Below are 23,478 nucleotides of genomic sequence, written 5' to 3'. Positions count from 1 at the left end.
CATAGAGATAAAACTTTTACAGCTGGTTAGAATATACAGGTTTCATAACAACCCAATACACTTTATACAGTAATATTGATACAATTATGATATACTGAAAACACTAGGCTATTCTGCACAATGAGAATTTGTTTTTGGTAATACTTCCCAAATATGTTGTACTTTTTTTAAAGAAGCATTTCATGTGAGCCACTGATTCTCTTAACATAGCATTTCTGCATTGTTTCATTCCTACTTTTATTGAAAGTTAAGAACCTAAATATTCCTCCACCACTGAATCGTTAGTGTTAAAAATTGTAATTAAATCAAATTAAATGTTCAGACCTAAATGTCAAAGAGGTTATTATTCTGTCACTGATGTGACTGTTAAAAAATAATAATAATAATTGGAACTGTCCAAACGTGTATCTGTTGTTGTTCAGTTATAATAAATCATTTATTATCTATCTCTGATGTGCAGAAAAATGGTAACATAGTAACTGGGGATTAGTTTTGCAAGGGACTGGCTGTACTTTGATTATATGAGAAATGGATACCCCTTGATATACGGGAGAGCAATAGAAATTGTAATCACAGACTTTCTTTATCACGCTTCAAGAAACACAATCAGCAGAATAACAGAAAAAAGAGTTTGCTAAATTTAGGGACATTACAGGTTATGTAAGTAAATGATGCAATAGAGGTCATAAATAAACAGGACAACAAAGAGTTACAAAGAAAAACATTTTTATTATCATCAGGAGGTTTGTATAAAACTGCTGACTGAAAGGTAATTCATACCATGAAGGCTATGGCTCTGATAGTAAGGATGGAAATATTTTAAATGTTGTTATAATGAGACATCATTTCATTCCAGCTGGGACACCTCATGGAAGTATGCACCAAGCATCTTGGTCCCCTGAATGTAGTTGGTTCTGAAATTGGAAAAAATAAAAGTATTATTATTATTCAGTATATATTTCTAGGTATTCATTCTCACTTCTTAATCGCAGTGATACAGGAAGGAAAGGAAATAAGTAGATCAGGTGTGCAATGTGACATACCTGTTGAGCTTTTCATTCTGGGAGTGAGCTCCATCATCAGAGGATCCAACAGGGAGCAGCATGACGTTGCGTCCTGTGGCCTCCTGGAAGGTCAGGGTGACGGGGATGCTTCCACCCTCACGGGTCAGGTCAGGCTCCACACCAAAGACTATGGCACAGCAAGGAGGAGAAAATGGAATGAAATTAATGAAACAAGACGGAGTGCAACCATATTGACAATATTCCAATGCAAATCCTCTCTCAATAATGATCAAAAAAGAAATTATTTCACATGAATTACAACAACAAAAAGCCCAATAAACCCTTTATGTCATCTTCAAATCCGTTTTATTGATGGTTTGAGACTGGCTTTTGTTTTCATGGCTTTCTATCTAATTTCTAATTAAAACAAATGTGGAACATTTTCTACCTATGAAACTGCCGACAGTGGATTGCTCTAATTAGCCAGGACATTGTTTATGGTTAATACATGCTACCTAAGTATTTAAGTGGTATGAAGACCACAACAAATAACTATTTAAAAACGTTGGCAAAACCAAAACTATTAAACTGCCTAGAAAATGGTGGGGGTAATTAATAATATGTGTTTTGAGTGAAAAAGAGCTTTTAACCAGATACATTTCTGGTATTGTATGAATCAGCCTCTGTACCTGTCTTCATGGCCTTTCGGCCAGCCATGTAGTGTGGGTGGTTGAAGTCAGAGACCCAGGCCTTGGCGCCGCTGCCCATGTACACCTTCAGCTTGTTGGGGCTTCCCAGTTCAGCAAACTTCTTCTGCAGATGATCCATGACCTTGACAACAAAAAAAGAAAAAATGAGTGAAATCAAAACAACAAGGATACTTTTTAACAATTTAACACAATGTGTCAGTGGAGGTCAAAGACACCCTGGAACCGACTGAAAACCCCCAAAAAACCACAATTCTTTAATACAACATACCAGGATTTGAATCATCATTCAAATGAATAAGCCAACATAAATGTATAACTGGTTTATGTATGCCTCACCTCTGTGGATGTCATTAACATTTGAGTGTGGAATGTGAATATGGTTTCATATTTGGAAAATAATAACATGGCCTGTATTATCTTTTTTTAATATATTTTCAGACTAGCTAAGCTGTTGGCAAACTCACTAGAAACAGAAGTTGTATAAAGTTAGATGATAGAAAGTAATACAAAATAGATTATTTTAAAAGTAAACTCTTTAAAGTCTAAGTTCTTGTCATATTAGCAAGACACGATTACCACATCAATCACTGATGTATTGCGTAGAGGAATAGCTGGACCTTTTTTTAACCGTTTTTTTCTATTTTAATGGAACTGAATAGATTTAGGCTGCTCTGCAAATCTGCTTGTTCGCAACATTTAAGTTGTAGCTCAAATATTTTTTCCAAAAACAGTACAACCAAGTGAGTCATCTTTGTGACACACCACCACTGACAGACTGTGGTTGGAAATGTCAAATAAGTTCAAATTTCACTAGCAGAGACAGTTTCAGTGTTGTAGTCACATGAGCAATACCAGATGACAGTATTAGGATGTGTGTTTTTTGATATTTCAGGGTCTACCTGCTTCTCCACAACTTTGGGGTCCATGTCGGGGACGAGGCGGATGGAGAACTTGCCGATAACCTTGCGGGGGATGACAGTCTTGGCTCCTGTTTCAGAGAAAGCTCCCTCAATACCATGAAGAGAAAGAGATGGATACCTCCAGCGGTGCATCAGGACTTTTTCCTACAGTAAAACATTTACAGTACACTTTAGTTATGATGGATTCAATGCAGTGACTCAGAGAACTGTTCTACCTTTGAAGATTCAAACAACAGAAATCAATGACTTGCCTTGGTGTCATGCAGAAGCTGTCCTACTCCAACGTCTTTGCAGTACTCATCCAAGTCAAACTCTATTTTCTCATACAGCTTTGACTCCTCCTCTGTCACAGGGGCCACATCGTCGCTCATCCCGGGAACCAAAATCTTCCCCTTATTGTCCAAGAGGGAGCCTGTTGAAAAAGAGTCAGACACGGCATTTAAACTCTCCTTAAAATGTCCAGAGAAAAAACATTTGTATTACCATTCTCTTCTCTTAAATTAGTTTTACGAGATTATAGTTCAATTATCAGCTTCACTTACCCATAAGTGCGATCAGGTCGGTCATGGCTTCATGAACAGAGCCACCAAACACCCCTGAGTGAAGATCCTTGTCACCACAGTGCACCTTTAAATACAAAAAAAGCAATATTTTATTAATTTTATTAGAATACAATTTCACAAAATACTGGAGCACATTTGTGTGAAGTCAGACTTCACCTCAACAAAGAAGTAGCAGATTCCTCTCAGGCCGTAAGTGATGCAGGGTTTGGTCTTGCCGAGCCAGTAGTTGTCAGAGATGCAGACGTAGTCCACGTCTTTTAGGAAGGTGTCTTTTCGTGAAAACACCAGCTCATCCAGGCCCTCCGATCCAGACTCTTCCATCCCCTCGAAGCAGAATTTGATATTGATGGGCAGCTCCTGCATGAGAGAAATAAGAGACAAAATCAAACTTCTAAATTGAACTTTTGCCACATCATCTCAGCACTTCACTGTGTTTAAAGTGAAAGATCACTAGGATGGAAGAACTGTTAATGTCATAATGAGGATTTTTTTACATTAGCATTGGGCAGTAAACCAACATGATAACTTATACAGTATATACTGTTATAACTCAAATATTGGCATCTTGATAAAGTCAAATATCGAAATGTTGTGATACAAAATGACGTTTTCTAAATGTATAATAACTAGCAGATTCTAACTCAGAAATATTAGTCAGAAACTCTGGTGTAGGAACAATAAAGGTTATTCAAAACAGCAGGCAGGTGACATGACTTGGTTTAATCATTACTTGATGGCTGGATAAGACATAATTGCTCATTTCCTTTAAAAACCTTTGACCACTTCTCCTGCTAACAGCTGTGAACGCGATTGAACATGCGTCACCTCTGTACTCTAACACAGAGATAATCCATATCTCAGAATAACGCAGAATCATTTTTTTAAAAACATCCCATGACATTTATTATTACAACAAACAAGCATGAGATTCTGCTTTAGGCATAATAAAGCTCTGTTGTAGTGTCTGCTGTCCAAAATAACTAACATCTTCAACAAGTTGGTTTGGGGAACCAACCTAAAAACCTGAACTAATTAGAAAAACAATCAGTTTCTCCAAAAAGCTACTTTGAAAATGAAAATAGAGTTATATCAGAAGGTACACAAGATGTTAATTTATTTCACTTTCGATAAATTCCAAACAATGTTTACAACCTAAAAATACATCACCACACCTAGCTGTTAACTTTCTCTTGTGTGTTGATGTTTTTCATTAACACCCATCCACACCCAATTTGTATAGACATAAATATGTTGGATATTTTAAGACGTCAAGCCAAAACAAAAAAATGTTTTTTTCATTATCTTCACAATGAAAAGCCTGCAACACCCAAATCAGTGACACACCAAGTCTTGTAGCAGAGGCCTGATCACGATCATCCACTTTAATCCACTTTGTTCTCTTGATTTAAGTTACAGTGTGTTTTCCTTTAGAAAAAGTATAAAGAAATCCTGGTTTGTGTGAATGTGGTTCACTTAAGGAGCTGGTGCTGGACCAAACTTAAGTGCATATTAAAGGGTAACACAAATATTTTGCAAATTAGAGATTAAACTGTGGTGGGAAGTGTACCTGATTGATCTTCTGGTGAGCCTCAATGCAGTTAAACCAGGCCAACACGGGACCCTTGTCATCAGTTGAACCTCTTCCAAAGAGTTTACCTACAAAGAGAAAAGTGTTTTAGGTAGACGCCCTTGATCTTTTTATTTCTTACACATGTTTCTGAAAGTTGTGCCTGTATAAAATGCTTGTTTGAATGTGAGGTTTCCACATAGTTGAAGGAATCACAGCTAGTGTAAATTATTTTTAGCAACGAGCTAGCAGTGTGTGCACATTTAGGAACCCTTTCACGTGATGATCAGTAGAAAGCAATCTCTTCAGCATTTAAACAACCAGATAGTATAACATGAAGTTGGCAAAAACCGAGCTGAGTCGACAAGAAGGAGAAAGAGGAAGTGGCTTCTGTCAGCTGACTCCAGAAAGTACGAGAGCAGTGAAAATTGAAATCAATCTCATTCTTCATTACTTGTATGCAACATCTTGTTAAAATGCTCTTTGACCTTTTATCAGCTTGAGCTATCAGTTTACTGCATATTTCCAAAGTCCAGTCAAGTTACCTCATGCTGTAGGGTAAAGGCGTGCTGTCAAATGTTACCTGCACGCATTGCGAAACAAGTTGAACAAGTGCTGAGGTATTTAACAAAAAAACAGTAATCCATACAGCTTCAGCTACAGACTTTCCTTTTTATAATGTATCAGCTCTCTCATCTGCTGTTGTACTTGACACATAAATAATTTAATATATTTAACCAAGTAAAAGACATACTACTGAGCCTCAAATGAGAATTAAACATTTGAATAAATGGTTAAAGATACCTGATTCATTTCATTCGGTAGTTTGGACGTGGCTCAGGTAATTTTCTTCTTTTAATCAACTCTATCTGCAATCATGCCTTTTCTGAAGGACATGATGTCATTTATTTTAGTGCAATGTGATACAATATGTATGCCAAGCCAAAGACGAAAGTGGAGAAATCTTTGCATGAAGACTGGGAACTGATCCCGGAAAATAACCACAACATGGCTTGTGTTTCATGCAAGTCAAAACCTTCCAGTCTCTTTAAATAACTTCCAATAAAAGGTGTTTTGCCTTCAACTCTGCAACTTTTCAAGGTAATATTGAACAGAATCAGGGTTACTTTGTATCAAATAGAATCCAAAAATATCTTCTCTTACCGTCTTTCTCCACCAGGGTAAAAGGCTCTGTATCCCAGCCATCATCAATGTTGGCCGGCTGGACATCAAGATGGCCGTAGATACACACTGTCTTCTTGCTCGGGTCTGAGCCCAGATGACCCAGGACTATAGGTGGCAGAGGGATCTCCTCTCCAGAGGGAAGCTGCATGCACAAAAGAAAAAACACATTATAGAAAAGATTTACGAAAGAGGACCTAGTCTGTTACATTTAACAGAACTAATTCAAAACCTTCTGTTTGCCGATGTCAACCATCTCCACAGTTCCCCCCAGCCTCTCGATGTCTTTGGCTGCCATCTCCATCATCTTCTTGATCTCCCCGCGCTTCTCTGGCCAAGCAGACACACTCTGAACTGCCACCCAGTCTGCGAGACGCTAGGAAACCAAGAAAAAAATCCTGTACATTTAAATATTGTCTGAGAAAACATGGACGACAAACTGTAGGTTTTTGCCTTTCATTTTGACAAACCATTTTTTAAACCTGTCGAGTGGGGTCAAAAATAACATTTGGACAATTATCATAAACTCCAACTAAGAGAGAATGATTTACAATGCTGCTCAGTACTCGGGATAATAACAACACGGCACGATCAAGTGAAGACAGATATTTGACTACAATCTAATCACCATTATGATTAGTTGCCAGTAATAGCAAGAGTTCACACAGGGAGTAAACTTACAGTAGATGAAATTGTTAAAACTGCATTTAGGATGAGCTTACCTCCACATACAGATCCTGGTGTTCGTCCACATACTTGAAAAGCGCTGAGAGATGAGCCATCTTTGCCAGCAACAGAAGCTGAGGGTTTAACAGGCAGACAAGAGTGAGAGCTTACCAGCACCACAACGCTGTCTTATGGGAGGACACAAACCACACCTTCCTGCAAACCTGCTGACTACTACTGTATTTGTGGGTTCTGTCATCCAGCAGTACATGAAGGCATGTTTGATATCAGGAAGAGCATTTGCTGATAGCTTAGCTACTGTTTACCTTGTAACTTTGTGTATCTTGTAGTTTTAGAGTAATAGAAAAGCAGGTAACAAAGTATGAAGATACATGATAATGAGGTCTTAACTTCCCCCTCACCACAAGTTCTATGTATGAGCATTACCTATCAATTTAAACGTTTTTATGGTAAATTTAAAAAATGAACTGCCTTGTTTTGATGCCCATGGTTTATTAAAAAACATGTCATACATTGTACATTAATTTAATCCATTACACTGTTGGTCATAAAAGATATATGGAAAATACACCAGCCCTAGAGTGCCTATTAACGGGTTTTAAACACATTTTAGCCATTTACAGCACTACCTCATATAATTAAGCTTTACAATGAACAATACTGTCTAGTTTTACCTCTACAAGCAGAAAACAAAGCCTGAAATTTAACAGATCTGCAGCTAACTGTGAAGGCAGTGCCATTCGCTAACAGGCTAACATAATACCTCTAAGAGTAGCAGTAGCAGGGTCAAGTTACACTGAATTAGAGCTTTTGTTTAAACATATTATGTTCCTGACACATGTTCTGTTGTACTTATTTCTGAAAGGCACAAAGAAGCATTAAAACTAACTGTTCCCGTACAGCTGATGTCCTCATGTGACTTCTCACCTGACAGACACGTCCGGTTTCCTTATGACGTTTACAAGTAGCTGAAGCTTTGAAACAGTTGATATTTTCTTCTAGGCACCAAATGTAGAGAACAGAGCGAGACCTCACCGTATCAATGGACACAAAGTGGCTGTTTACGTATTTTTACGGCGCAAAGGATTGTGGGTGGGCGACGGATGCTTAGTCATGTTCATTCATCCATAAGGTTCAGAAACCGTAAACAGAGGAGCGCAGCCCTCTCTGACAAACCCACCTGCACTGACTGATGCAACAGCGCTCTCTGATTTAGCAACTACCTAAAGAAATACTGGATTGTACAAGTATTTAGTTCAAAACAAGTATTGAAGGTCCTTTTAGACAGTAGAACAAATGAAAAGTTAGCCTTGTAATTAAATAAATACATTGTGAAACATTCTAATAAAACATGGTAGGTTATCTCAAAATGTGTTAGTATTTAAAATCGTACAGCAGCTCTTGACAATTTCCAGCCAAATAACGTACAATTTTATTTGTCGTTACCGAACTTTAGTCCTTTTGTTCATTTTCCCATGCCATGTACTACATAAAGACCAATAAATCAGTCATTCATAACCCATTACTCCCAATTCTACCCCTACACTAATACAATTGATCTTTATTCTTGCCTCCAGCATGACTGCTTTCTAATGGAAATCAAGTTTAACATGACAATTAGTGTTAGACTGAGTCAAGGTAATGGCATCGTCCAATGCTTGGGCTCAAAAGGTTGATTAAAGTATTTCACAATACGCAACAGCAGAGAAGATAACATAATTGTTTATGCTAGTTTACACAATTGTATTTCATTTAAGATTCAATATATAGTTTAACTGGACATTTGTTGGATACATTAAGTGCTCAGCGAGGACAGTGCAGCTCTTACTCAGGATGTTAAATCTTTAGCAATTGTGTCTCGTAATATTAAGCAGAATTTTATCAGATTTAAAGTCAGGGTACACTACGCTAAGTACCACTGGATATTGAAAATACCATGTGACCTTAAGCTGTGGTGTTCAGGTGGTTTACTTTTTTTTTTTAAACTCTGACTGAACTCCTGCATGGAGAGAAGTTAGTCCCTCTTTGTAGATTTGAATGTTCAGGTCCCCTTCTTAAGTTGCCCATTGCTCAACTTTCAAAAAGTATGGCAATCTCCTAGTGAAGAGACTCGCCCTTACAGTTTCCAAGTAAACCTAGGTGTAGAAATAAGCTGGACTAGTTACAATGTTTCCTTCAACAACCTTTTTCTCCAAGTGTAGGGCATTTTTAAAAAAAAAAAGCCAAATCAGAGGAGCACCAACATGGATTGCTAGAGTACTATTGTACATTTGGCAGCTTAGCTGATCGAGCAATTTCATTTTAGCATGACATGCAAAACCTTTTTGAAGCTCACAAATCATAAAAACCACAAAAGACCATTGTATGCTGGATTGTAAAAACATTTTTATTTTCCTCCCAGTCATAAAATTTTTTCTTAACGTCTTCAGCTGAAGATCCTTATTGTGTCTAGAAGCAAACACAAATTGATTAGACATTGAAAAAGTTGGCAATTCATTGGATGGTTTAGAGTCTCACCTTTCCATCAAAGCATCGTTCTGCACAAGTCTTCTCTTCTGTCCTACAGACTTCAGCAGAGCACATGAAGTAGATCTGCAGGGAAGTAAACATTTACAACTTGATACAAATCCTTCATGAATCCTGTAGGGACAAGTTGAACAATTTTCCCCTTTGCAGTCAGAAAGGTTAAGCCTAGCCATGTGTAATAGGCTTTAGCAAAAGTTATTACATTTTATACAGCATAGTTTTGACCATGTAACCCAACAAGGCTTCCTTAACACTTTGACTCACTTCTTCATCAAGGTACTTGTTTGTCACTTGATCCATAAATTGAAAGGCCTGGACCATGAAGCGCCTCTGGTAACGGTTTTTGGGAAGGTCACTGACTTTAAGGATGGACACATTTGTATCATAAGGATTGGTACACCTGCGGACATGACAGAAATTACAGTTAAGATATGACATTACCTAACCTTATTACACATGAAGGGGTTTAAGACAGCCATGCTTACCCTTCATAAATGAGCACCAAGGCATTCTTTGCAGAGCGAGGGTAAGCTACACAATAGTTGACAAGAATGACTGCATCCGGTTTTGGGGACCGCAGCCGCAGTTCAAGATACACTGGTTTGCCAAGGAGGAGTCGCAGGGGCAGCTTGGCATCTCCCAAGTAGTTTGAATACGTCTGATCTGTTGGGGTTAAGTAAGCACATTTATAAAAATTGACAAATGTTTGAGGTGCTTTTGAATGAGCCAACTCTAAACATTTGAATTTCATATGATAAATAGACTTCACCTGTTGCAAGTCTCAGTTGTACACCATACAAGCCATCAGAGATGACAGACGACGGCAAGCTGGAAGTCGGAGTCTTGACCATGTAGCCTACAGTTGCGAGAGACTGTGCAGCAGAGCCCGACTGACCATAGCGGCATTCAACCATGAATCTACAAGATGTGGTTTAATAAAAGTCAGATCAGGCTTGGCACTAAAATGCAAGAAAAGACATGCTACTGCATGAATGGAAAAATACCTTTAATCAACCCACTAACCTGAGGGGATCACTTCTTGTTATTATGCCATACTTAAGATTTAAAGCTTTGACAATAGTCTGCACTTCAGCCAGGTAGATCTTTGTCCCAGCAACTTCCTGTATGAAAAATATAAGAAGTTTTGCCTTCATGTCTACTGTGTCTGTAATGCCTTTTGCACAGTCCAACACGTTTTATAATGATTTATTAACTGAAAAAAAAAACTTTTAAAAGCCTGAACAATTTAACCTTGAGGTGGAGGAATGTGTGAATTATGAAGCTCACAAATAGTGACTACTTTGGGTGGTCCCATTAGAGACTTAAACTTAAAGAGTTCCTTCTCAAGTCAATTGAGAGTCTAAAGTAGGACAGCACTAGCTCAGGCAAAGAATCATATCTGAATTCACTTTAGACACTCATTGAAAAAGTGCATTGCTAAACAGTCAAGCAGAGGGGATGACTTACATAACTTTTAGCTCCACATTCTGTAACTTTAAACTTAAAGATGGCAACCTTGTCATTAACAATGACTGGTTTACAAGTTGGACTCCCAGGAATGGTGAGCTTGGTTGGGTCCAAAGGGATGGATGCAGAGTCAGAGCGAATGGCAAAAACAAAGTGTTGATCCCCAGTGCACTCTGAAAGAAAAGTTACAATAAAAGTCACTGTATTATAGTTCCAATTAAGTAAAATGTTTACATTACATCTCCTTAAACAAGCCATACCATCCAGCGGGTAGTAGCATGCCGTTGTGAAAGAATCCACACAGCATCCAGCCTTCTCACAGTCTGCGGAAGATATTCCTGACGAACCACAAGCTACCCGCTCCCCTGAGGCGACGACACAATCTGAAAAGACAGGGACACTTAAATTGCTTACCTTACACCACAAAACCACCCTGGAAGTAAAAACTAGACTGATACTTGTCCTTTGTCATAAATCTGTAGTACAGCCTCAGCATTGCAACAGTAAAGGTCTTCCAACAATTAGTGTATAGCTCACTAAGGCAGTTTCCACTTACTTGTTGCCTTTTTTGGCGTTGGTGTGATGACACACCTGGGTTTGACCAAGCCACTGGTGCGAGGGAACAGGCCATGGTTGGGCACTTCGTCACAAAACGCAGTGGTGACTTGTGTCCTATCAAAATCATCGACGTACAACAGTTGCAGGCTGTAGCCATCAGTCTGTAATCATTTAAAATAAGGGAGCCTTTACACACGAAATTCTTTTTTTTTTTTTTAAAGGTATAAAAAAATAAAGATCACTTGCATGTTTCACATTGCACCCAGTGAATGGTACAGTCAAGGTTTTCTCGAAAGCGTTTACTTTATAGCCACAAAACTCCGGCGCATCCTTGACAGACAGCAGTTCCTTTGAGCCTGGAGGGGGAAGGATAAAAATAAGTCATAGTAAATTGACCAAATGCAGTCAGTTAAAATTACAGAATGGCAGACAAAGTGAAATACATACCCAAAACTTTAACGTCACTCAGGGAACCTGTCGGCACAATCTTGAAACCAGCTTCACTACAAGCCACACTTAACCCAGAAGAAGTCGGACATGTACTGCTGGTCCAGCTCCTTGGATGGGCATTTACAAATCCTGTCTGAAAGTCATGCTCCAAACCTCTGGCCATGTTTATTCCTGGTGCATCATCATCAAAGTCCACCTGAAATCCACTATTGGTACCCCTGGCCCAGTTTCTTGGAGGGGCATCTTCAAATCCCATCTGGAATTCACGTTCACTACCTCTGGCCATGTTTCTTTCTGGGGCATCATCATCAAATTCCACCTCAAAGCCACTGTTGGAAGCAATGGCCCAGTTTGTTGGATGCGCAGCTTCTACATCCACCTCAAATCCATGGGGAGCAGCCATTGGGTTTCCGTCGGTGGAGGGGCTTGCAAATTCAGGCCACTCATCCTCAGGAATCGCATCGTCATCCACCCTGTGTTCATCTAGAGAAAGCGGTGGGTGTAACCAAAGTCAAATGATTACAGTCCAAAATCAAAAGAAGTGCAGACTCCTAAGAAAGTCTGCCAAAAGGGAGTTTGTATCCAAAGTGAAATAAATGTAAACATTTTAGAACACATTGTGAAGACTGAATAGTGTATTTTTGAGTCACTCAAGTTTATCAACTGATAAAACTGGCAGTTTTGGCTCAAGAGTTCAAGATGGAAAATGTCCTCAAGTCACTATACGAGTAACAGTAACAGCCCAAATTGCTCATGCTAACAAACAAAAGAAGTATATAGCAGCTAAACCTCAAGAGCATTTATTTGAGAAAGTGCCTTTCATGCCTCAATTTGTCTTGTAAAACACTAGATTTAAATTTCTTCCAAAACTCACATATTGTTAAGCTTGAAAAGAAAACACAAGTAGGCTACTCCAGGCACAAACAGCTTTCACTCGTTGAGGTGGATTGAGAGTGGCTTACCTGTGGAGATCACGCTTGTTTCTCCCCAGTGCCCGGTCTCGTAGAAATGATTAATTTGAGCTCCGTTGATCGGTTTCCATCCCCGCACTGGGCCCGTGAGCATAGTCACAGATAGTACCAGCACCACCAACAGATCAACCTTGATTCCAGCCATGGCTCGAAGTGAATATATTGCAGCTGCTGCAGAAAGCCGAATGAAGAGTATCCTCCTGCCACGCTATAAGTAGTGGTTGGAGTTAATTGATTGCACCTGGTAGCTGCTGATTGGCATTAGTTAAGTCTCACCTAAATCCAACCCGCGTATTTCCTAAAAAAATACATTTAAAAAAAGCTGTTGAAAAAGGACAGGCCTTATTTGATGTTCATGAATCTTATGAATGGTGTATGTTATCTTTGACACCAATGTTGTGGGTTTACAATTTGGCCACTCAAATGATTGAAAGGTTAGACTTGTATATATTTTTACTTTTTGCATCTTACACATATTTCAGTCATGAATTGTGAATAGAAAATAATTTTGATCAACTTCCAGTCATGACCTCTTTTAACAATTAAAACATTAAATGCTTTGTGCAGTATGCAACAAATGCTCATATCCATAAGGTAATCAAAAATATTTTATATTTCATACAGATTGAGAATACTGCTTTGCTGTTTGATTTTATTAAACTTATTTAATTCAGCAAAGCCTTATTGAGCAAGAACAGCAGCACCACATTAACAGACCATCATATTTCAGATCACAGCATTAGTACACCAAAGATAAGACTTCAAATATATTTAGATCACTTTGGGCCAAATAGTTCATCAAAAGCATCTACAACCTGTTACTTCTAAACTCATCACTTTGTGTATATTTCATTAACACGGCAAATTATTCCCACGGTATTGCTCAATTTACCAACATATATTTTTTCATATAAAAAATATAGCCTATAAATATTTTATAGAGGAATATTGAATGTTTGTGTCAGTTCTGAAAATATTTCATAATGACTATTCATCACAAATAATTTCAGTCAGAATAAAAAATATAAATACATTTGTGGCAAAAAAGACTTTATTGCATATATTCAAGTACACAATCACGCCAGGTATTGTGCTACTGCACCATCACAGGTCGAATAAACCGTCTCTTCCAACTATCATTATTCGTATAGATTAGCTTTCTTTTAATCTTATTCTCTAAACCCAATAACAAACAAAAGAACAGCTGGAGGTACCAGATATTTAAACAAAAATCATTTGTAGGAATTGGCTTTATGTTTTGGCAAGAAGATGAAATTCTTTGGTACAGGTCCAAGCAGCATTTCACTAGAGAGGGGTAAAAAAAAGACATTACAATCAGTAAATACACCAACAGTTCATTTTATTGTAGCCTGATTTTAAATGGTGCTTCTTAGTGTTTCCCTGCTCACCTAATCCTGATCCAGTCCCCAGCATGTTGACTGGCCATCAGTGACTCCAGGTAGTTCCTGCCCATGTAGAATGGAGGTCTCTCATTGATCTTCTGAGGCACCCGATCCAACAGGCCCACTGGAATATATCTAAGAGGCAGAAATAAAACAATATATTGAGTGGCCTGGTCAAATGGCAATACATTCATAAATATTGCTTGCATAAATACAATATTTCGCCACCTGCACATGAAGGAGAGCCACTCCAGCATGAAGGTGCGGGTCTTCTCCACTCCCCGTGTGTCAGAGCCCCAATGCTCGAGACCAAAGTTGCTGAAATCCCGGAGGACGTCCAATCGCTCGTTGGATGAGATGTCCCAGTGTCGGCTCTCCTTTATTTCAGTGAAGATCCAGGGCTTAATAAGAGCACCCCTGAAGATCCAAATGTCAGACATGCAAAATCAGCTTTAAGTTCACCACACAGATAATTATTCAGCTCTGTAAAATGGAGTAATTCCAATGACCGTTATGGGTTGAATATCTTCCAAATGACTGGGAAAGTAATATCACAAAAGAAGTTCTATGATAACGATGCAAAATAGTAAATAATCAGAGGGTGGACAAAATGATCGGAACACCACAGAAAAATCGTTTACAATCTTGACTTTTGACTCTGTCTTTCCATGATTGTGTCTACTTGTTAAATCGCTTGGCCAACCTTGCAATCATAATTCCAGAAACTCCCGTCTCTTTTGCTTTCATGGCATCTTCATAGGACAGAATGTCTCCATTACCTGGGAATATAAACACAAGTCAACTTAGTCTCAATCATTACCAACAATTAATAACTCTCCTTAGGCCTGTGCAGGATTTTGCAACCTTGAGAGAATCAAAATGCATAAATGGAGTTATTTTAGCCTATAAATAATAGTTTGCCCCCATCAGAAGTGTGCGTGTAGCTACAATCGAGAAATATAAACATAAATACACCTACCAAAAAGGGGGACAGGACTAGCCAGTTTGGAGCAGGTGGTGATATAGTCCCAGTCAGCTAGCTTAGTGTAGCGCTGCTCTCTGGATCGGCCATGCAACTGTGAGGAAACAACATCATCAGTAGTCATAACTTTGAAGCCAAAGGAGGAAAACATGTTATACGTCAAACTTTTTGTCGGTATGACGAACAAGTCAAACAAAATGCAAAATGGGAACACATCACCTTAGATATAAAGACACGTGCTTTCACATTCCATTTGAAAGTGATTTGCTGAGTGCATTAAAATTAAACAACGTGAGAAAAAAGAAGAGCTGGCCACATCATTTTTTATTTGATTTTTATTAAAGTGTCCACTTGTTTCTACACTATTTGTGACGAGACTGACTGGGCTGCCGTTGTTTGCATGTGTTTCTTAACTTGTGCTGCCACTATACTAATCATCAATCAACACATGAAGGGGTCGAGACCCTGCCTTGTTACTTACTGTGATCATAGACACATCCCACTTCTTCATCTCTGGAATAAGTTTGTGCGCTATGTTGCATTTCTCCTGAACACCAGTGCGGATCTTGACTGTTAACGGGACGTCAAGGACCTTTAGGAAGAAAAAACATTTGAAAATATTATTTTCTCATAAAAACCCAAATTCAACAACACATCTCATCCAGCTAAACTTGGTAAAAACACCCAAACCTACATGGTTCATTCCCTTAATTATCTGTTCAAACTTTCTGGTGCGTGTCATCAAGCCGCAGCCTCCGCCCTGGTGAGGAAAAGCAAACAAACACCACCTGTCAGTGAGTGCCATGAAGATGTTCAATGATGCTTTATACACTCGATCGTAAACACAAATGACATTCTGACTTTAAAGCATCGTGGTTTCATGTTAGTTTACTTTGACTGGCCCGCCTTATTTACCTACATGCTTATTTCTTTCCTTGGCCATGACTGTACCAAACAAAGGTGGATAGATTTAAGCTTTTAGGTGGGTTTGTATTTAACTTCAGTTAAAAGAAATACTGATTTAAAGATATATCACACTGCAGCAAGTATGAGTGAAGTTGCTCAAATGTACACCACAGAGAGGATGACAAAGTAGTGAAAACAGTGGAACTACTGGGTTTAAGGAGGGTGTACCTTCTTGTAGACAAGGTCAATGGGGCATCCAGAGTTGATATCCACAAAGTCAACATTTGCGTTGTTGTTGATGAGCTCTGCACACCTTGTCATGGTGTCGGGGAAGCAGCCCTCCACCTGAAGACAACATTTGGAATTTTCTTAAAAACAGCTAAACAATATCTTGTGATCACATTAAAATAATAACATTTGTAGCAGCAGATTTGTTCCGATGAGTTAAAAATATCTACGAGCAGCACCTGGACACCAAAAACATCTTCACTTTCGTGCCGCTTCAGGAGGGCCCACTCTGACTGCTGGCCCTGCAGCAGGTTTGTGCACATGGCCATCTCCCCACAGGTGATGTCTGCTCCAAAGCGCTTGCACACACGACGGAAAGGCAGATTTCCACACTAAGGAAGGAAAAGGAATCATTTTGACAGGTCAATACCTAATTTCATTTTTTTAGGCTAGCAGTTGAAATCATTTGTTATATTCTGCTTCTATAGGGTAGAATCTTAATACAAAACATTGGATCAGAATCATTTAAATTTGGTTAGTTTGGCAGCAATTACATTTGGTTGTACTTACAGTTGTAAGAGGAGCGAGGTATAGCTTGTCCTGAAAGTCCACCTTGAATAAAGAGACAGAACACATCACTCATTAGAAATCAGCAGTGACACTGCTAGGGCTGAGACTTGTGCAGAGACTATTCATCAGTATCAGACGGCTGTAATTAACTTGTACATTTGAAAAAACGTTATAAGCTATAATTAAATGGATAATGCAGTAAAGATTTTGGGCCGAGATATACCTGTTTCTTCTCACATTGGCGCAACTTGATGACATCTTCATCAGTGAGTGGGCCAACAGTCTTCACTGGGGGCTGTTTATCTTGGCTGGCCTGTCACAAAGCAAACAAGTACAAAAATACTTGTAAAATACTGAACAACACACCATGTACTGTGTTGGGCTCAGAGTAAAAGTTTGTACCTGTGTGTCTGCTTCAGTAGACATACGCTGCTCCCCTCCTGTTGGATCTGCAGATACTTCAGCTGTATCACGAGGTGTGAAAAAAGACAAGAGTTAGAAGACTGAATTGAACTTATTCAACTTATATCATGAGGAACGACGTGCATGTTGCTTGTGAGCTGTTTAAATAAAAGCTCCACGTAGACTCACTTCACTTCCTTTTCGTTTACATTTTTAAACCACTGCATGGATTAATTATGAGACTCACAAAGAAAGACTGACAGCTGAAAGAATATAAATATAGGACATTTACAGTTTACATTACGCAAGTAAATCTGTCCTCTATCTGAAACCTCTTTCATAGGGTTACCATTTGCATGTTGTTGTGTTTTTTCTTTGTTGTTTGCCAGTGTTTTGAGATATTCGTCTGACTTTTTGAAAGCCACAGAACGTTTCCTCAGGCGATTCTGGAGGTCTTTTTTCAGGCTGTTCTTCACCGTCTCCCTCCCTTCGTTGGTTTTAATTAGTTCTGCGTTCTCCATGGTTTTGAAGTCAGGTGTAGTGTGCGCCTTTGCGTAGCGGCAGGAGAGACCATAACCACACTTTCCGAATGTGTCGTAGAGGTAGCAGCTTTCCCCGATGTCAGCGGGCTTAGACGCCATGTATGCGGCTGGGTCATGAAGAAAGATGCATTTGTCTCCATAGGAACATTCCTTATTGTCCTGCATGGATACGAAAAGTCAGGAGAATAACCATTAGTGGACATAGCAATTGCAAATTACGTTATGTATTTTAAAAAATTGTTTGTGTAGAGTTTCATACCTGAATGACTGAAAGACATAGTCGTCTTTCATCATAGGCATTAGGCTTTGTGTGTGGCCTTGATTTATTCTGTCCCCGAATGCGTTTACCGTCCGGTTTGTCACTTTTATTCCTCTCCTCAGGGTCTACTTTTAATTTTTTTGTTTCAGGTTCCTCCACAGGTGTCTCTTTTTCCTCCTCAGGCTTGTCATTATCACTGGCCTTATCTCCTTGTGGGCCCCGCCACCCAGAGTCTACAAATTCATGAAATTTGTCTTTGGTGGTAAGGAATCTGCAAATAAAAAAGAAGAGATATGATGCATGACAAAGGACACAATGGAGGCCAGTATTTATAGTATACAGAATAGTCTGTCACTTTTGCATGCTGCTTTAAAACAGCATTCAGTTAAGGTACAATTAAATGAAGGGCTGTGTGGATCAACAATCCTTGTAAAACTGGAAGGAGAGCTGAGTCCATACTTTGTGCAAGAAATTCAGCACATACAATAGAGCTGCTAAGCCTTCATGCTAACTGTGCAGTTCTGTTGACTACATTAGACAAAAGGAGCGTGCAGTGTGAAAGGAGTCCACGCTATTCTTCTTGGAAACAGTGGATTACTCTATTCAAGTTGAGAGGCAGTCCTGCCCCAAGTAAATAATACCTCTGCTTATGCCAATAAGGACAAGATGACACATTAAAATAAGAGGCAGGCTGGTGCGGTGTCAGCTGTAATAAAAGTGTTATAATGTGTTAGGGAGTTCTGGCACAATCTTTAATGATACACGGAGAAAGAAAAAGCTGGAGATATTTAATGGCTTAACATGTTGGTCTAATAACAGAGAACTTTGTTAAAATAAAAGTTTTGCTGGAGTTTGGAACCTGTTCCAGGTAAGTCATGGTGCTCAGCATTTTGGGAGCTGTGTGGTTACTGTCATATCATCTGTATACAAACAGTATACACTCCAGACAACACTTGGCAAGTTTTGAAGTGATTTCCATCAGTTTACCTTTCTCATGTATTCCACAAAAAGCTAGTGACTTACTGTGTTTTGAGTGCAGCCTCGCCCTTCACAGCTACATCCGTCTTCTTTTCCAGGGTTTCCTCCATAGGATTTTCCATCCCACCTTCACAGGCTTTCTCCAAATCCTTTTGATTGAAAACACATCGATAAATACTAACACAATATTTTTATTTTTACCATTGTATTTATACAGTGGCTTTCGATATGGATCCATCTTGGGCTTGCATTTCTGAGTTTTATCTCATTTAATTATTCATTGCTATTATATTTCTTAAGTCTTTACAATGATCCAATGCGTTTTATTTTTAAAATAAATGTGCAATTCTATATTCAATCTATGCATTTCTTTCATTGTACAATACACTGTTCTACATTGCTTGTATGAAAAAAAGGGTATTATATTTATTTCACATTAAGCTTTGTACTGCATGTCTAACTGTGTTAACGTTACTTTATATAAGTTGACTTAACGTCAGCTGTATCAAATTAATTTGACCTTCATTTAGGTTGCCTGTCTGAATAAATGGAATCCAAATTAGCATAAGCAGAGTTACTAACCTATGTTTTATGTTTGCAAACAGCTAACGTTACTGCAGCTTTAACTGAAATACCTAACCCTGCTAAGGAGCTAACAGCTAACATAAAGGCTTTTGACAAAACGATTAGCTGCTAGCTTGCTAACGCATTTAAGGCTATTTACGGCACTTAAAATGAAAAAAGCCCTAAACAAATACAGTAAACTTTGATTATTGTCTCTTACCCTAACAGGCACAGCAACAATCCCACGGCATGAGGAAAGACATGTGCAGCATTTTGGAGAAGTCCGGGTGTACTGGCAGACGAACATTGGTTCCGCGTGTGTCAGTTCGTCTCACACATTTTTCAGAACAAACTATACAATCATTTAAATTGATCCCTACAGTCCAAGAAATGAAATCAGATTACCCATAAAATGTATAATAGAATTCTAAACCCCCCATATCAACTAACACATTGTACTCCAGAGCAAATCTTAGAAACGCTCCATTATGTTTGGAAAGATAAAAATGTTGCTGAAATATATGTTTTTGCAAATAAGATAATAGGATTTATAACATACATTTTCTCGACAGGAATTCAATTATTTAAGAAAACAAAACTTCCCATTCAAAGATCATTTCAACAAGTAAGATTAACCATTCTTTAACAGTCAGATCACTCTTATTTCAAGATTGTATCCTTGCATGAATTCTAAGAGCAACTCTCCTACACGAAATGTATACATATTGATAAAGAAATAAAATGATGACGTGCAAATCAATGGAAGGAATTTTGTTAAACAGGTGTCAGTGTTACAAAAACACAAACTTCAACAATAAATGACTAGCTATTAGAACTCAGAAAATTGAGGCAGCACGTTTCTCAATTGTAAGCATTTGCTGCATTTGTAGCATAATGTGAGACAAAATCATGTATTTGTGTTTTTGGATAATTGTTTGGACAAAACAAGAACTTTGAACATCATACTGTGATTTAACTATTCCCTATTTTAGAGGCTTAAGAACTAATTTGGAAACAAATATTCTGCAGATAAGACAGCAATGAAAACAATGGTTGGTCATAGCCCAACCAAATTAGTGTTACACAAGAGACATCCAAAAGTCAGAAATCATATTGGAGGTACTACATAAACAAAACACATTTGTAAAGCAAGCCCAAGTAAAAGCAGCATCCAATATTATGTAACATAATATAAAGAAAGTTATATTCAGGCATCAAGCTTTTCCATCTTTGCAACAAAGCGCTTTCGGCTAGAGTCCAGGACGTTGATGCCATTCTTCTGAAAGTCATATCCCACTCTTTTCAGCTCCTCTAGTCGCCCTGTGATGTTCTGTGTACTGTAATCTAACACTTTGGGTTTGTCCAGTATCTGCTTCATTGTTATTCCCCCTTGTAAGAGACAGTCCAGTTTAGAGCTCAGTGTGTCCTTCCCAATGTACATAACCATTGGATAGCGGAGGATTAGTTTTTTCACGTCAGCTTTCTGACAGCCAAGTGATACCATCTTTTCCCTGAGACTTTGAAAATTCTTTTTCAGACATTCATTTGAAAGATCCAGTATTTCTGCTCCAGGACCTTGAAAAAGGGAAAGCAGTTCTGAATTGCTCAACTTAAGAGAAGTTCTAAGGATGTCGATATTTGTCCTGACTCTCTTCGTGCTTCTGATGAGAATGTAAAGGTTTCTGGATATGACAGCTTTAGGAAACAACTCTGGATTCTTCCCGCCAAGTTCGGCACAGATGTCTTCCAGAAACTGCACCATCCGTTTGTTCAGCTCTAAGCGATTGGAGAATGTCCGCGGCGCTGTGGTAAGCAGACGATGGAGGTCTTTGCTGTTCAGTCCCAGCGAGGTGAGAAAAGTAATGTTGTCCTGCAAGTTGGCATTATCACTGGAGCGGAAGAAAGACTCAGGTGAGCGATACAGGATGTTCACGATTTCTTCATCAGTCTTGAAGATCTTTTGCCACAGCTCCCAGCGCTGTTCTAAGTGTTGAGCGGAGCGGGTGATAGCGCGGGGATAACGGGATATGATGCTGGCGATGATGTTGTTGGGGGCACCTTTTTCTTGCAAAAAGCGAGCGACAGCTTGCTCATTTGTGATGGCTTTACGAAGCACCCCAGGCTGACGCAGGCGTGCCATCTTCACGTCAACTCCCATGAGATTCAGATTCTCCAGCAGAGATTCATTCTCTGGGGTCTCCGGCTGCTTTCGCTCCTTACTACTTGTAGGAGCAGTGCACAGCCTCCTGGGAAGACAGGTTGGTGTCAACTGTACTGGGACGAGTCCAAAGCACCGCTGAAACGTCCCTGGTGGATGAAGCCTTTGGAGAGCCCTTACTCCGCCTACTGCTGCCATTTGTAGAGCTACTTTGTAACACCTCTGCCTGTTTTAGGGAACCTGAAAGAAAAATAAACATGTTTAGATAAACAATAATGTAGTAAAAGGAAAAAAACTCACTTTAATGTAAATGGTACACATCAGCATACTGTCATTTGTAATTAGTACTTTGATCCCTACTTTAAAAAAGAACAGTAAATATTATCAATAATATGTGAATCAAAAGAACTCAAAATGCAGATACATATTTTTTAGGTAGAACATATCATAATGTTATGTTGGATTCTATGTTGAAACATGTCTGAAGCATTGCAATGTTGTATCTTGTAGATAGAGATAGAGTTATTTCCTATCAATGTGGCATATTTCATTTGTTGATCAAATTGTGTATGTCAAATCTGAATCTGAAAGATATGTCTTATATCTACAGATACATCTCAAAATGTCAGCTTCTGCTAAGAGTCTGTCACAAGGGAAAACTCACATTATTGTCATTTCTTACGATGTGCCAGTAATTATTGACTAGCTTGAAACCAGGTGACGTATAAATGTACAGACATAAAACCAAAACATACCACCAAGACGAGCTACAGCAGCTAAGTCATTTAAAAAACAAATCAGAAACTTTTTTCGGTCAAATGACTAAGTGAAAGTCCCGAAGAAGTATGGAGTGATAAGGTTTAAACATGTGATATGTCAAATAATCATTAATGTACCAAAGCAATAGACACTTGGCAGAAATAAGATAAAAACACATACCATACGTTTGGGTTATCTTAGTCAACTACGTTTCTTGACAGCCCTGTCTAAGAGAAAGCGGAAACGCGAAACTCGGATAAAACAGTTCTCACAGTGACATCTAGCGTTTTGGAGACAAACTGGACTCCGCTGACTTCCAACCACTAGATGGAAGTAATTTATTATTTATTATTTAGTCCACGCCATGGCTTACCTTTTGAAGGCTACCAAAATCGAATATAAATGGCTGGGGAAATGAATGTATACACCAGTAATTGTTTAGTAATTCTCATAGCTAATACAAATCTAGATATTAATTTATTGATGAGATTTGAGATACATTGATATGTCTTTTTTATTTTCTTCTTTATTTAATAACCATTGTATTATTCCCATTCTTTATTATTGTGTGTGTGAACATAAACTAAATTATATATTTTTGATACATTTTTAAACAAGCTCATGTTAATATAAACTTTCACCATTCGTTTAAATTCAATCCAAGATTCAAAGGCTTTTATTGTGATATGCACAGAAGCTGCAGTGTAGAAATGACAATGAAAATCTGTCACAGTCACAAGCTCCTCCAACATTGCAACATAGTTACAATAAAAAAAATAAAAACAGTGCCAGAATAAACAGTAGAGTAGGTTAGATAAAATAGTGCAGATGATTTTGCAAGACCTATGTGCAAGTAATGCAGATGAAGTAAATATATAAATACAATAGCCTAAATAATGCAGAGAATGTTATCATCTTTAGGTTGACTCTCACATTCACAGATACAATAGAAAGGGTTCCACCTTTTTAAATGGATCCTGAGTTTTATTTTATTCTTGATGAGCCTGAATAATTGCATTACTATTGTGCACAAAATGTTTAGAGGAAATAAATAATCATTCACTAACAAAGCTATCAAAATAATTGACGGTGTTCAAGTCCTATAGCTTAAATGCGATACGT

At 38.4% G+C, this 23,478-nt stretch overlaps 4 protein-coding genes across 5 annotated transcripts; all 4 read right to left on the bottom strand.

Annotated features, from left to right (window-relative positions):
* Positions 1-709: 709 nt before the first annotated feature.
* cndp2 (carnosine dipeptidase 2) lies at positions 710-7,768 on the bottom strand. Of its 2 annotated transcripts, XM_063899519.1 has the most exons (12): positions 7,561-7,768; positions 6,669-6,746; positions 6,179-6,322; positions 5,929-6,091; positions 4,765-4,853; positions 3,354-3,554; positions 3,177-3,261; positions 2,886-3,046; positions 2,614-2,778; positions 1,694-1,835; positions 1,044-1,191; positions 710-914 (listed from the first exon to the last, which is right to left on the bottom strand). In XM_063899519.1, the coding sequence occupies exons 2-12, from the start codon at positions 6,726-6,728 to the stop codon at positions 848-850; spliced, it is 1,425 nt and encodes a 474-aa protein (XP_063755589.1). In that variant the 5' UTR covers positions 6,729-6,746; positions 7,561-7,768; the 3' UTR covers positions 710-847. The 2 variants fall into 2 exon arrangements, with proteins under 2 accessions (XP_063755589.1, XP_063755588.1); XM_063899518.1 differs by lacking the exon at positions 7,561-7,768 and having other exon boundaries at positions 6,669-6,832.
* Positions 7,769-9,001: 1,233 nt separating this feature from the next.
* On the bottom strand, positions 9,002-12,782 carry LOC134875100 (zona pellucida sperm-binding protein 4-like). The gene is made up of 12 exons (XM_063899517.1): positions 12,597-12,782; positions 11,632-12,117; positions 11,431-11,540; positions 11,183-11,345; positions 10,887-11,009; positions 10,627-10,799; positions 10,183-10,280; positions 9,929-10,077; positions 9,645-9,822; positions 9,424-9,559; positions 9,151-9,225; positions 9,002-9,081 (listed from the first exon to the last, which is right to left on the bottom strand). Exons 1-12 carry the CDS (start codon positions 12,748-12,750, stop codon positions 9,073-9,075), a joined length of 1,854 nt encoding a protein of 617 aa, XP_063755587.1. The 5' UTR covers positions 12,751-12,782; the 3' UTR covers positions 9,002-9,072.
* Positions 12,783-13,638: 856 nt separating this feature from the next.
* On the bottom strand, positions 13,639-20,596 carry dus3l (dihydrouridine synthase 3-like (S. cerevisiae)). Its single transcript, XM_063899834.1, has 16 exons — positions 19,660-20,596; positions 18,921-19,024; positions 17,898-18,168; positions 17,446-17,797; positions 17,097-17,158; positions 16,918-17,007; positions 16,695-16,736; positions 16,364-16,516; positions 16,125-16,241; positions 15,685-15,750; positions 15,472-15,582; positions 14,988-15,084; positions 14,712-14,787; positions 14,237-14,425; positions 14,015-14,143; positions 13,639-13,910 (listed from the first exon to the last, which is right to left on the bottom strand). Exons 1-16 carry the CDS (start codon positions 19,744-19,746, stop codon positions 13,838-13,840), a joined length of 2,019 nt encoding a protein of 672 aa, XP_063755904.1. The 5' UTR covers positions 19,747-20,596; the 3' UTR covers positions 13,639-13,837.
* On the bottom strand, positions 20,536-22,634 carry LOC134875308 (transcription termination factor 1a, mitochondrial). Its single transcript, XM_063899835.1, has 2 exons — positions 22,537-22,634; positions 20,536-21,837 (listed from the first exon to the last, which is right to left on the bottom strand). Exon 2 carries the CDS (start codon positions 21,793-21,795, stop codon positions 20,647-20,649), a length of 1,149 nt encoding a protein of 382 aa, XP_063755905.1. The 5' UTR covers positions 21,796-21,837; positions 22,537-22,634; the 3' UTR covers positions 20,536-20,646.
* Positions 22,635-23,478: the final 844 nt, after the last annotated feature.

The sequence above is a fragment of the Eleginops maclovinus genome, chromosome 13 (genome assembly GCF_036324505.1).
Source record: "Eleginops maclovinus isolate JMC-PN-2008 ecotype Puerto Natales chromosome 13, JC_Emac_rtc_rv5, whole genome shotgun sequence".
NCBI classification, from domain to species: Eukaryota; Metazoa; Chordata; class Actinopteri; order Perciformes; family Eleginopidae; genus Eleginops; species Eleginops maclovinus.
This window is presented reverse-complemented; position numbering and strand designations above follow the sequence as displayed.